The sequence below is a fragment of the Anser cygnoides genome, chromosome 1, assembly GCF_040182565.1.
Source record: "Anser cygnoides isolate HZ-2024a breed goose chromosome 1, Taihu_goose_T2T_genome, whole genome shotgun sequence".
NCBI classification, from domain to species: domain Eukaryota; kingdom Metazoa; phylum Chordata; class Aves; order Anseriformes; family Anatidae; genus Anser; species Anser cygnoides.
This window is the reverse complement of record NC_089873.1, coordinates 112153883-112168616: the sequence shown is the minus strand read 5'-3', so window position 1 is coordinate 112168616 and position 14734 is coordinate 112153883. Positions and strand designations below refer to the sequence as shown.

Below are 14734 nucleotides of genomic sequence, written 5' to 3'. Positions count from 1 at the left end.
CCACACACAAAAGCCACGAGGATCCCTCACCTGCAGAAAAAGGATGTCAGGTACCCATTAATACCCTAGCACTGTTAAGTTTTGTTGCGCAGTTTGTATTTATAGTCAGTTTGGGTTTAGCTTTATTACTCAGGGGAAGAAATGGAAGGAATAGTATTGTGTATGCATGAAAACATGACAAAGAATGAGTATTTTCCCCTTTGTGTTTTCAGAAAGCTGATCTGGCAGTTGCTCCTCTCACTATTACCTATGTAAGAGAGAAAGTAATTGATTTTTCCAAGCCCTTCATGACGCTGGGAATCAGTATCTTGTACCGGAAGCCCAATGGCACAAACCCTGGTGTTTTCTCATTTTTAAACCCTCTTTCTCCTGATATCTGGATGTATGTTCTCCTAGCCTGCCTTGGAGTCAGTTGTGTCCTCTTTGTCATTGCAAGGTAAGACAAACACATAGTTTCAGATGCATCCACTACCTCTCATCTCACAGGTGTTACATTGGTTTTGCAAATTAGCTATAGTATAATACTGTTCTAAGGATTTTATCCAGCCCTAAAACATAATGTTCTAGAAGGTCTCTTGGTATTTTCACATCAACACTGCTATCGCTTTTATATATTGCAATGTGATGAGATTTAACTTTCCTTAAGGGCAGAATGGAGAGAAATATCTGATGAAATGTGTCAGCCTTCCTCTGTCAGAGCACAGCACCTCAGCACGCTAACTACATGTTGAAAAACAGTTGATATTACTCGTATGTAAGCACTTTTTTTTTTTTTTTCCTACTAACAGTACATATAAAAGGTAGGAGAGAGGTTGTGAGCATATTGTTGCTGATGGATGCTAATTAGCTCAGCTCACTTCCCTTTGGAAACACAAGATACCATGCCTGGGATCCCAAGGGGACAATCTGCAAGGTGGTGCATAACCAAGGCTCTCTCCCAGCACTGTCCTGAGGTGCAGCCTGACTGTCAGGGACAGGTTCCCAGTGAAGTCCCAATGCCAAAACAGTAGGAAAAAAGCACATACACACTACTTTTCCAAAAGATCCTAAAGCTCATGATGATCTCAAAAGCAGGTGTGCCACATTTTCTCAACAAGTGGACCACAGCAGAGCACTCTTCACCCTTAACATCAAACTTTGCCTTAAAAATTCTAGACAACTGATATGGTTTCACAAGCCAGCTACAAGCCACATGTCTTGGCCTCAGAGACCATGGACCATGGTTTTGGAGTCAGTTGCTGTGTTATTTTGAGCAAGGGAAAACCAAGCATGAAAGAAGATGAACTGAGAAACTTGTCAGAGGAAATTGGTCATTTGAGGCATATTTTTTTTTCTATACTCTTCAATAACTGTGGGCTCTGTGAACTGGCATAGTTATTGTCACTTTCTTCAAATAATGGCATCGGAATTTCATTTTCAACTCTGTTTACTTGACCTCATCATATCCTTCATTTTTTTTCCTTTTCACAATTTAAAACATAGATATTTTTATTAGTACTTCACAGAGATTCATGTTTTGGAGCATTTTACTAAGGATCCCCACTTCCATTATGCATTGTTTCGCATATACAGCAATGTGTTACACGTTAACATGGGAAAATGGTCTGAGAAAATATTTATACTATGAAATATAAGAACTGTAGTTGTGTATCATTGAAATAGAACCCTTTCCCATCACAGCAAAGGTAACATGGAAATGCTACAGTTTTTATTGCAAATGATGACATTCTACTTTAAAGAATCAGCAATAATGTATATTTTCCAAAATATGCATCCATAACCCTGATTCAAACATGACAAAAATCATAGTAATCTGAATCATTAATTCTGATACATTCTGCCTGACTTCCACATGCGTGTGAGCCAAGTCAAGTGGAGCTCTTGCTGCTTTTTCTACAGTTTACTCCTCTTTTTTTTTTTTTTTTGTAATCAAAAGACACACCCTTTAAAACCTTTATTCACAGGAGCAGTTCAGCTGAGAGTGGTTGGCCTCAGGCATACATTTCTGTGTGGTCTACTGAACAAACCTAGCTCCAGGAGGTCAACCTATGTGAAAGCTTCACTTGTTTTCATGCTTCTATACCAGTGCCAAAGTACAGAAGTTTGTGGGATTTACTTTTTCCTTTAAGTTTCTGAGAACATGAAGAGGGAGGAGGGAATCTGAGGAGGAGAGGTCATAGGTTAACTTATTAGTGTTGGCCCCTGGTAAAAGAGAGAGTTCATCCCTCCCTAGCAGTAACGAGACTGTACACAATTAGTCATGGCTTCCCACAAGCTCTCGCAGTGGCTCACTGTACCATAAATAACTGCTCTTACTGTACGCAAATCATGATCTCACTCATGACTAATATTAAATCTGCTCAACCATGACAGATTGACTTTTCTGCAGTTGTGTGCCAAGACTGAAAACATACCACAGCCCTCTCCACCTCAGAACAGGCAGAAGGGAAATCAAAACCCAAGTTATCCTCAGCTCTTCTGTTATCTTTTTTTTTTTTTAAATAAAAAATAAAAATAAAAATGAAAAACAGCATCAAGGCTGCAAGAGTAAATAAGCATCGGGGTCCCTCGCCTGCTTGCAGAGCTGCCTACACGCAGATGCATGGCCAGGAATAAACCGAATGGAAATGCACAGTGCTCACAGATCATCAGCTGTGAAACCTGTCTGCCTTATTCTCCTGGCTGCTAAATATTGCTCCAAACCACAGTGCAGTGTTTGGGTAAATCCGTAGCTTTGGCCTGTGTAACTGTGCTATGTTTTGTTTCCTAAACCTTTCTAAAAGGCAGTAGTTCCAGGAGCTGTGTAACTAATGAAGCCTGATTTCCCTACAGATCTGTGTCTCATGGTGGATCGTGATCACCAATTGAAGTGTGTTTGTTTGCTTGTTTACTTTCCCTGCAGCTGAAGGATTTGTAGGAGATCTTTCCTATGTGCATTAATTGCTGTGGAACATGCTGGGAGATCATCCTGCAGCTTCTCCCCTAGTGGGGCTACCGCTGCAACATTTCACAAAACTTGCAGAGCATAATAACCTTTAAAGCCTCTACCTATTTGTCAAATGTGGCTAAAAGGCTTAAATGTCGTTAAAGGTATAGACCCACTAACATTTATAGTACACAGCCGACTTGCAACAATACACAAAACCCGACTTGCAACAACTTAAATATATCAAGCTTGTATATCACCCTCTTAACTTACCCCTATTCTAGGGAAAGAGGAGAACATGCTAGTTAAGCAAAATAGTTAAGATAATTTTCTGAATTTATGCACTTTTCTGAAATATTATTATTTTTTTTAACTTATGCTGAAAACCAGTGCCTAGTTAGATCATGACTATATAGGCTGAAGAAATACATGAAACTGTGCTCACATGTGGTCTTAATTTACTCCAGAGTTTATACATTTTAATTTACTCCAAGAAGCTAAGCCATCCTTAATGTCCACATCTAGGACTGTTCATGTCTTCAGATATGCCATGATTTCTGTAAGATTTGACAAATGTGTCAGTAAATATTTGGCAATCTGGTTTTCAGTAAAAAACAAAAGATATATATTTTTTAAGAATCTCTGGAATCAACCACTTTAACAATGCCATAGCAAATTAAACAGTTATTGGTATTTTGACATAATTTCGCAGAAGACAAAAACTTGGAATAATTTTCATGGACTGGGGTAATTTTGCTGTTATTTTTCTTCAGATTTTTCAGCAGCTGAACCATTTCTTGTTTCTCTTTGAGAATCATGCAGCCTTGTCATTGTTACATTAATTCTGAAACTCAAACACTGAAGTTTTTATCACTGCTAAAGGTTACAGACTGACAAAGCTCTTTTCCCAAGTATACTGGCAGTGAATGAAGAAGGCATTTACTGCCAACATTTCTGCTTATTGCTAATGTCATACCCACTGTGCTGTTGATGTCAATGATGTTAGAACTAGGCAGCTGAGATAACCATCAGTCATACAAGGTGAATAAGTTTGCACGTGACCTATAGAAAAAGGTGCTTAGGTAAGCTTGAACATCTCATCCATAGCAGAAACCTCAGTGTAGCTACCACTGAAAACTGGAGAAAACTAAAGGTAAATGACCAGGTAAACAGAAGACCTGAGTGAGCGCTGACACAGAGCGGAACTGTAACCCATTCTCTTCTTGGAGCTTAGCACAGCAATAGAAACACAAGAAGAAAACCAGCTTTTATTTTAAGGTGGAAAAGTAATATAAGCCCTAGTGCCATGTTAAAATATATATCCGTTGTGATAAAAAATCTTTCCAGTCTAGCAGAAAGAGTTTTGCTGCCAGAATCTCATTGCCACTTTCCAACAACTGCAGTTTGTCTGTTTCAGTGGCTGTGGTATCATAGAATCATAGACATACTGAGTTGGAAGGGATCGACAGGGATCATCAAGTCCAGCTCCTGGCTCCACACAGGACCACCCAAAAATCAAACCATGTGTGATGGAGATGTTTGTCCCATCCCAGCTTTGGGCTTCCCAGTCAGGTCCCACAGAGCTGTTCGTACATCTTCTTACTGTCCCGTAGTAGCACTCCCATACCTGTGGTTGAACTCACAGCGTGGGACTGCTTCACTTTCCTGTCTGTTGGGTGTCCAGGCCGTGTACATTTCTTAATGCTGAGTCTCTTGTTCAGGGTGTGTTTACCCACATGTGCACAAACTGCGCTGGGAACCATTTCATTGCTACTGAAAGACTTTCTGAAACATATAACTTGGTGGTTGTTTTTCTTCTAACTGGTATATGCAGAACTGTTGTATCTTGAATCCGAAAACTGCGTCTTTTGTTATAATTTTTAACCACTGTGGTACTAGTAATGGTAATATTGTTCAGCTAACGGCATCCTAAGCTACATACTGTTTCAATTAGCGGGTTCATTACTATCAGAGTTCATTACTTCAGCTGAGCAAGGCACTCTGCTTGCAACCGTGCGTAAATTCAGTGCTTAATTATATTGTTGAAACAGTAATTAAAATGTATTGGCATGACATTGTCAATTAAAACTATATTCATAAACTTCATGAGAAAGTATGTAGCAAGCCATGCAGCAGTGGGAAGCAACAGCAGGCAAGGTACCTTGGGGAGGAACGGTCTTTAAAGTAACTCTGCCAAGTGTTTTGCAGACCAGAAGGGGTACGATTTCCATTTGCGGCACGGTGCATGGGGAATAGAGCAGAATTCCTCTGTTCAAGGCAATCGCCTGCGTAATTCTTCCCACACACTGCTGACAGCATGGCCCTGTGGCTTTCAGGCGCTGCAGCCGCTCCCCCATGTCTTCCAGCCACCGCCAGCTTTTTTCCCTGCTGCCAGGGCAGCTTCGTGAAGGGTGAAGGCATTCAGCATCGAGTGTCTTGACCACCGGCAGCTAAAACGGGTTGCCTTGAGAGGGTGCTCCTCCTTCATTGTTCTCCAAATGCCTTGCCATGCAGCAGCAAGAGGGCTTCCAGCCGTCCCCACCCCTTCAAACGTCTGCCTGGGAGTGGCACGGGCAGCAAAGCCCTGGGGTATTTGGGCCGTTCCAGCAGCCCCAGCCATGAGGGCAGTAACCAAAGAGCAGCAGGAGTAAGGACGCAGTCCCTGTGCTAACAGCAAGGCTGTGGAAACTGCTTCTGGCGTGGCAGTGCTGCTCCACAGCTTGCGTGAGGCAGCTGCTAGACGTCCCGCGGACAGCCTTTCCACTAAGGTTTCCTTTTCTTGTGTTTTCTTCATTAATCTCCTCATTTTGTGTGTTGTTCAGCAGGTCTGCTGCCACTGTCTGTACTCTACTTGATGTTTACAGATTGTTTCTGTTAACTGCCACAGGTTTACACCCTATGAATGGTATAACCCCCACCCGTGCAACCCAGACTCAGATGTGGTGGAAAACAATTTTACTTTACTAAATAGTTTCTGGTTTGGAGTTGGAGCTCTCATGCAGCAAGGTACACCGGTTACACTTCGTTATTGCACACGTCCCACAGTCTGCTCAAGGGCTTCTGTGCTGGTAAACTCCACCCTCTGTAATTACAACTTATACTGTAAAACCCTATCTCAGAACCCAGGTGATGTAGGAAAGGAAGAAAGCAACAAGTCTCTGGATCTGGAAGAAGGCAGAGGAGGGGAACCTGCAGAGTCCACAAATAGGGCTGCAGCAGGAGCAAGGAGAGGAAACATCCGGGAGAGAGGCAAGCGGACAGGGCCGCATCGGAGCTGCTGGAGCTAAAATAGAAAATATTCACTAGAAGGATATGATGTTCTTTGTGCTGAAGTTGAGTCTGTTGATTTTAGAGGTTTGGCAACAGGAAAATATCTTCTCAATTGGGCTCCATCCCAGTAGAAACAGTAACAGCCTACGAAAATTATTTTCACTGCCAAACCAAAAAGATGACGCTCTTTCTTCAGAAGGATTGTTAAGTTTGTTGGCACTTGTCAAACGCTTTGTTTAAAACCAAAACCAAACATTTTTTTTATGGCTTTTCTGCAGGTATGAGTCCCATCCTTCTGTAAACGCATCCAACCCTAGAAGCATTAACTTAACACAGTCACAAGTCCCTGTTGCTGATGATTTTGGAAACAGCTGACATTATACTCAATTGACCAGGAAGGGCAGTGAAGCTCACTCCATATGCGAAGTAAAACAGATATGCGTACTAATCACATTTGGTTATGACATGTATATTCCAAGGTTTCCAATTAAATCACTGTTCACCAAAACTGGGGTCCACTGAAAGGGATGAAAATATTTTCTGACAAACATTTCCAGTTGAATCAATGCTGAACAAAAAAACCCACCCCACGACAACAACCAAAAAGGCAATCCAGAAGAAATCCCAGATTGCTTCGGTATTAAATTCCTAAACATTTAAGTAAGGAATGTAAAACCATCTCTACACTCATCCAGGTACAGTTTATTCTTCCCTCTTTAACAGACATGAGTAGCAGTAAAAGAGCCATTAGGAGGATTTACTAGACATGGTAGAGAGTAAAGTTTGTCTTGTACCTAGGATACCCTTGCTTTTATTGGTGCACCAATGCATTGACAGGTTATGGAGCTTCCTCACAGACATGGCTTTGAAGGCAGCTGCGTGAAGGAGGAGCTCTTCTGTTTTGCTTTTTTGTTTTATTGTCCTTCCAAGTGATCAGTGAAACGCAGGCTGAGGTTTTACAGTATCAGGCAGGTGTGTGTACCTAACTGTGACTGCCGTGTGTGTGAAAGTGCCCCAGGATTATGTGTTTCAATGTACTGCCTTTTTTTGGAGTTTACCATCATCCACAGCAAACTGTGGGATGCAGTGTCTGCTCGTTACCACTACCTTGGGTACATGACAGTCAGCCCCAACCAGACTCTGCTTGTCTTTCAAGAAGCCTAAAAACAAAACAAATGAGAGAAAGAAAGAGAGAAAGAAAGAAAAAAACATTTGTAAGGCAACACAAATGTTTCCATGTACAAACTTGTGGTGCGTGTGACTGTAAGTGCATCATTGTTAATGTGAAGAGCTTGAACATGAAGTGAATGGTTGTGAGACTCTGCATCTACTGTTACACTCTTTCTTGTTGACAGCAGCTGCTTGCCATGCTTGATTGGAAGCCACTTGTTATTAAATTTTAAAATGTGATGATCAGACTTTCTCTTTTCTACAGAGCGTGAGCAAAGTCTGGATCAGGATTGGCTGTCATGTCTGCCATAAAAAGGCACTAGAGAGACTTCAGCAAGTATTGTCCCCGACCCTCAGTCTTGCTAGCAACATTTCTATTTAGATGTTTTTTCCACTGTTTTTTCCCCCTGAAAGTCTCAGACATGTTATGCATACTCTGAAAGCATCCAAACAGGGCACATTCCATCAAATTCATTCAGAGAAACCACTGCTTTCAGGAAGGCAAATTATCTGCCAGAGCCCCTCTCCAGCCAGACGATGGGCAGAGCAGCAGCACCCAGTTCAGGAGAGCGCTTGGGGTGAAGGGGGCATGAAGCATGTACTAATGCTCTTTGCTGCAGTCAGGGCCCTCAGAAAGGTGAACACTGAAATAATCATGGGACTGATCAAAAGAGATGCCGGGCCTGATTGGTTCAGCTGGGAGCAGAGTGTGCTCAGCACCTCCCAGAAACAAAATCGAAGCACACTGCATAATTAATAGGCTGGGAATCTTGAGCTTAATTGAACTGAATGTATTTTGCTGCTTTTCCACAAATAACATTTTGGTAGGGAAAATCACAGGAGGTTTGGCATCTCACCCCACAGATTCAACATACAGGGCTTCTCCGCCTACCCACTTGTGCTGCCATATGGCTGCACATGGTGGCAGATTTCGTGGTTGCTTATTAGGATCTCTGCAAGGTAGCTGGCTATTATGCATCATGTGTCTATACATTGGAGCTAGGTGTTGCATCAGGGCCCAAGTGTAGCATTTGCACGTGAGTAGCTGCATAAGCTTTAAAAAAATTAAACCTTCAGGATAACCTGGATCAGCTCTCCTAGAAGCCAGCCTTTGCAGGTCAACTCCAGCTTATAAGTAAACACACACCTTTCCTGAAAGCAGCAATGCAAGAAGAAAAAGATTTCACGGTTTAAAAAAAAAAAAAAAAAAAAAAAAGACTTATCTGAAAAACAAGGAAAGTACACAAACATAAACCCAGACAGTGTTACAGCTTTTGAAATGGGTAGATTTGGCCTCAAATTTTAAGTGAGAGCTTTTGCTTTTAGAATGCTGGCCTAATTTGAAATCCGTGCAGCACCAGGGCTGCACAGGCAGAGCATCTGCTCTTGCAGTTTGGAAATTCTGTCAGCCTACTGAAACCCTAGGGCTATGCTCAGCATTGACCTTTAAGAGACATGTCTACTTGTTTACAAAGCTGAGTTAAATCTGTTTGCTAGCTGTTTGGAAAGTTGTTAAGCTTTCAGTCTTTGCCCCAAAAGTCACATTCAGAGTTTCAGCAAAGTCTGAAAATATTCTCTGTAACCTGCTTAAATTTCTTACAGAAATCATCTATTAGTCGTAGAGACATAACATATTATCAACATGTTTTTCTGGTAGTAGAAGTGTTTGTTATGTCAAACACTGGAGTAATTTTTTAAGTCCATCCTTCATCAACAAAATAATTATGCCAATGCTTAAGTTTGAAGTCAAAAGTATTCACGTGGATGTCTAAGTGAACTATATCCCAAATCCCACCATAACAAGCTAAGTTCAGTGGAGAGACCTCTAGAGAAAAAAAAAAAAAAAGCAAAAAAAAAAAAAGCATAAAGCTTACACAAGAATGTTTGGAAATCTGAGTACCTATGTTGCTTACATTTGGTTTGAGCTGCTAAGACACCATTTAAGTGCACTTAACACCCAATCTGGGAACATGCTCTTCTGTGAGATTTTTATGACTATGGCAGATCACTTTGGTACTTGTTGGCGTGACATGCAGGCAGATCTGCTAAAACCTTTTCAGCCATAATTAGTGTTAAATACAGTGTCCAAAACTTTGCATTGCCCTGTACATCCAAAGGGTAGTTCTATTCACCCTCTGAATTTTAAAACGTAAATCACATGTTTGTAGCAAGACGTGTTCTGCATTTGGAGCTCAGGTTCACACAGGCTTATAAATTCACTGGAACCATATTGATTGCCCTGTTTCTATTTAGGTATGTGGATAGGAGGAACACCAGACATCTGTCTCTTGTAAGGCGTTTTTCCTAGACAGCTTATAAGTAGAACAGGTTTCTGCTAAAGAGCTCGGGTTGAAAATATCAATTGCAGTATTCTGGCAAAGAGGAATTCAGGAAGCAGATAAAAAATACTAATACAACTTGTTAGGGATGTAAAAGGTTAATGGCCCACTGCACATTAGCTCAGAGAGGTAATGGGGTTTAGACCCAAGGATAATTCCATTTGTCGTGTATCATGGCATACATCCCTTTCACAGTGTGTTATCATTATAAATGTTAGATGTGCATCTGTGAGATTACTGTTTAAATCATTTTATTGTATTATGGCTCATAAAAGCATTCTGTGCCTAAAAATAGTCTTTCGTATCAGGAAAGGTATCTCTAAGCATCATTTTAATATGATTGTTTTGATAATATTGTAACAGGATCAGAGCTGATGCCCAAAGCTCTTTCCACCAGAATAGTTGGAGGAATATGGTGGTTTTTCACCTTAATCATAATCTCATCTTATACTGCCAACCTGGCTGCCTTCCTGACAGTAGAGAGGATGGAATCCCCCATCGATTCAGCTGACGATCTGGCAAAACAAACCAAGATAGAGTACGGGGCTGTTAGAGATGGATCCACAATGACCTTCTTCAAGGTAAGATGACATCAGCCATCTCTGAGTGGTCAGACCAACTTGCGGCTGATTAGTGGCCTTTGGCTGTGAGGGGGTAGACCCATGCCTTTGATAGGAGAAACTGAAGGGAACCAGGGCACGGTTCTGGGGATGTTATCCCCTGGGTTGTTTGTCAAGGCAGGACCTCAGCTTCTTACAAGCACTTGGCTAAGATCGAGTCCGAAGGTCACATATGCACTGGAAAATTACTGCAGGTAGTCAAAATGCAAGCTGGTTTGTCCCTTTCTTAAAATGGTTCATGGTCAACATGTATAATATTAATATACGGGCCACGTATGCACATAAACACATCGTAAGTAAAAGGTCATTTTCTGTGGCTAATTGCTTTAAAGATAAATGTTTTTTTTTTCTTTTTTCTCATTATTAGTATTAATTACATACAAAATGGGTTAATCTCATAAAATGTCAACGTAAAAGCCAACAAGCTATAAATATAGGATATATGCACAAAAATCCTGTGACAATTAGAATTAATTAGCAGCTTCATCGGTAGTCTCAGCAGGGAAGTTAAACACTGAATGAATTGGTATCGTGCTTTTCACTGTAACATCTGAGATTGATGTTTATAGACAGTCAAATATGTGGTGCCTTTGAGGATGAGACACCCCAGTAAGAAGCATGTGGGACAAAGTAACACTCGTGTCTGCATGAGAAGCCTCAACCCCTGAGCTAAGTGCCCTCTCCCCTGGTACTCCAGTCTGCATCTCCCTGCCCTGCTTTAACTGCAACCCCTCATGTTCCCACCTGAGGCAAAGTGAGCATTTCCACACGCACAAAAGGGATCTTGGCTACAGTATTTGGGTCATCTCTCAAAACTAGCAGTGTTCACCGAGGTCATTTCAATTATGTAGTAGAGCTGATGGTAGGCTATCCCTGACGGAGCTGTCAGGGGTGAACTCCTCCTGTAATGGCTCTCCGTGCTGAGCAGAAATGTTCTGTGCTGAAAGAAAGGCACAAAATACAGTACTTTTCAGAGCCTCATTACAGTCAGTTCTTGAAAGGATGAGCTGACATTTCTGTTAAGATATGCTGGGAAACCCATCTTGAGATATTCCTGGAAAATACATAAGGACCCCAGTAAAGAATGCAAGGCAGCAGGAAGCAGCCTGTGGAGTGCTCTGGGACATTCCCTTGGTCTAAGAGCTCCTCACTGCCTAAAGACACACAACATCATTGTTATTCTGAAGTCAGATTCAGCACCAAAGACAGAAATCTTCAAAACCTGTTGCTTCCATGATCTTTCAGTGGAAATAATTTGTAATTTCATTACAAGAAGTTCAAAACAAATTTCTAGAGCTTTTTCCAACACTCTTGTGTTTTGTTTTCTTTTGTTTCACAATTAATCCTTATGAGTAAAATATGTAGGCTTAAAAGAATGCAAACCCCTTAAATTTAATAACAATAACGTTTCAGACAAGGTGATTAAATATTTATAGGCAATACATGCTAGCTTATTTGTGCCTGAAATATGTGTGTACACAAACACAAGTGAAAGGACACTTTTTTTTTACAGAATGGAGATGGATAAGCTAGCAAAGTGAAGGTGACATAGTGAAAGATGCATGGAAAATACAGTTTAATACACTTGTAAACCAGTGACACACTTGTGAACATACAATGCTATATAAAAATGTTGTTATTTTTATTATAGAAGCCTTTCAAGACCCTCACAATATTATGATTTCCTTACACTGGCCAAAACTTCAAAAATATCACAGTGTGGGCCTTTGAACAATAAATACTATGGATACTTATGTATGCAAAAGGAAGACTGTGCCCTGTGAGGGCATGACTTTGCCTTCTTTGTCCTGTAAAATAATGCACATACTTCTGGAGCTAAGCAAGCACACACACACAGCAGCGAGAGACCTGGGAAGATGTAAAACCCAATATTCAGAATGAGGAAATGGCAGGAGTAAGGGTTTCTGTGGGAAAGGGAAGGGGAAAGGGAGAGGGAAAGGGAAAGGGAGAGGGAGCAGCATTGCCACTAGGTTAATGGCAGCAAAGATGTGCCATAGAAGTGAGTGCTTCCTATATTCCAGGATTTGACTCACCCCTGAGCTTTACCTAGTACTTAAGGCATGTAATGAGAAACAATAGACCCCTTCAGAACAACGCTTTTTTTAAAGCAAAACCATTACACGCTGTCCGCGCCTCACCACAGAGGAGAGAGAAAGGACACAGTGCCTGACATGTAGTACATGATCAGATGGGGCTGATTTTCAAGTCTGCACATGACACACACAGAAAAGGGATTTCTGAAAGCATCAAGTGATCCAGGCACAAAGTAAACTCTGAAGAACTTTGGTCTAAGATTTTCTGCTTGAAGTGGCAGAGGCAAGCCCCTGCAACAAGACTTCACACAAGGTGTTTACTGGATGGGATGCAGGTTAGCAATCATGTGAGAAAAGCAAAGTATTTCCATGGCTTTTCTGAAAACTCTGCTTGTGTTTATACAAACTTGGATGGCTCTTTTTATTTAGTCTTGCTTATAATGCCAATACAAACAGCTGTGGTTTTCCACTAATTCTAAATGCCTTACGCTAGTATCCCTGTTGTGAATAGTCTCCCTAGACAACATCTTACTAGAGAGGCAATAGTTTCAAGAAAGTTGCTGCAGTGGCTATGCCTTCTAACCAGGTAGTAGTAGGAATGAAAACAAAACCAACTGAAATTACTTCTGGGAGACAAAGAGTCCTGGCTTTGAAGGAGCCCTGGAGTCAGCCTCCTCCCTGTATGCAAATCCTGGAGCCACTGGTCTGACAAACCTGACCATAGCAGAGGAAAATACCCTGAAAACAGGGCATGGAGAGCTAAGGAGCACCCCAGAGAGGTGATGGGGCTCCAGGCAGACAAAGCAGTGAGAGCTCAGGCAGCATTCACCACGTGTGAATGTCCAAATTTAGGCAAAATCTAAATGGAGGCAAGATGTTTCACACCTGCAAATCACGACAAGAACATATTTCTCCAGAGTGCTGTCCTGCTCTGTTTCCAACGCGTCTATATATCTTCCATTGCTTTCTTGCCCTTCTGTGATAATAGATCTTAATCTCACATTGCAAGTCTTGCCAGCTCCTACCTGCTGATGTGCAGACATGTTTCCACTGAAATCAATGAGAATCCAAAGGCCAGAGTACAGCACATTATATGTCCTGAAAAAAAAAAAAAGCAAGTCAGTTGAGAAGCTGAGATCTTTTTTTCAAACTCATCTGAATAAGGAATACATCTTTCCAGTAAATTCAATATTGGATTCAATCTACTGCATAAATGTATCATCAATTTCAAAAAGTGTTCCCAGCTGAGCAGTACAAATGGCTTCTTCTTGTAAAGGGCCACTTAACTATATTCAAAGTGTAGTGGTATCCAGTGGCTTAACAAACTTGGGTGAAATTTAGGTGAAATTCACAGGTATTGAATTCACAGGAAAAGCGAGTTAACATTTAAAGCTCAGAGAACCAGAAAATCAGCTTCTCACAGGAATCCCCCAGACACCTGTCTGTAATGAGCACTTAGGGTCTCCACATTTTGAGCCTAAAATCAGCTCTGATGGCTACAAACCACAGATAGGGCCCATGAAGGAAGGGGAGGATATGCTCCCCTAGCACTGGGAAAGCATAAGTGTATAGGGGCTTGTATGTACATCTCAAAGTTGTTTTGTGGGTGGCTGGCTCATGCTAGGTTGTGGCACAGTGTAGTTCAGCAATGGTTGACTATGCCATCTTGAGACAAACAGTGTCTGATGGTCCAACTGCCCGTAGGCCTAACATGGTATTTCATCCAAAAGTGGCATTGTGTGCTCAGAGGTTTTGGACAGCATACAGGGGAAGAGGGAGGCTTAATTGTGTTAGCACTAGCTTGAAGGTTTTTGGGTTGTAGATAGCACATCTTGAGGGCAGCAGGCACAGCACCCCTGAGAAGTCCCTAAGCAGGTTCAGTTTGTCTTTCCATCCCCTTCAACAGTCCTTCCCTGCAGGGTGCTCCCATAGCACAGGGAGAGGAGTGGGGAAAGGGATGCACAGCACTGAGTGGAGGTGGCTGGGGCTGCTGGCCTCCCTCTTCCCTCTCCAGCTGGGTATTGACACAGGCCACGTGTATGCTCCTACTGAGGCCAGTGGCAAAAATCCTCCTAAACTTCAGTGGGAGAAGGATTAGGTCCTTAAGGCTGATTGCAGTGGGAAGCTGAAAGCAGAAGTTTACTCAGAAGTCGCTTTGGGTTTGTTTCTCAGGCTTTATCCTTGAAGTACATGATTTCTAGGCAAATGATATCAATACAGAAGAGGCAGTACTTTATTCATCATCAGGCTTTTGGAACAGTGCATTTGCCCTGACAGGCAGAAACACTGCTTCTGAGTGCAACAGTATCCAGCTGCACTAATTTAGCTGGGCTCTGTGTAGTCATTTGCTGTAAT

General features: G+C 41.7%; 1 protein-coding gene across 4 annotated transcripts in view; it reads left to right on the top strand.

The window, feature by feature from the left end:
• Positions 1-14734, top strand: part of GRIK1 (glutamate ionotropic receptor kainate type subunit 1) — a 165312-nt gene that overhangs the window by 133538 nt on the left and 17040 nt on the right. For all 4 annotated transcript variants that reach the window (XM_048071468.2, XM_048071469.2, XM_048071470.2 and 1 more), the window contains 3 exons: positions 213-436; positions 5814-5932; positions 10069-10286. In XM_048071468.2, the coding sequence (XP_047927425.1) occupies positions 213-436; positions 5814-5932; positions 10069-10286 (561 nt within the window). The remainder of the gene's footprint in view (positions 1-212; positions 437-5813; positions 5933-10068; positions 10287-14734) is intronic.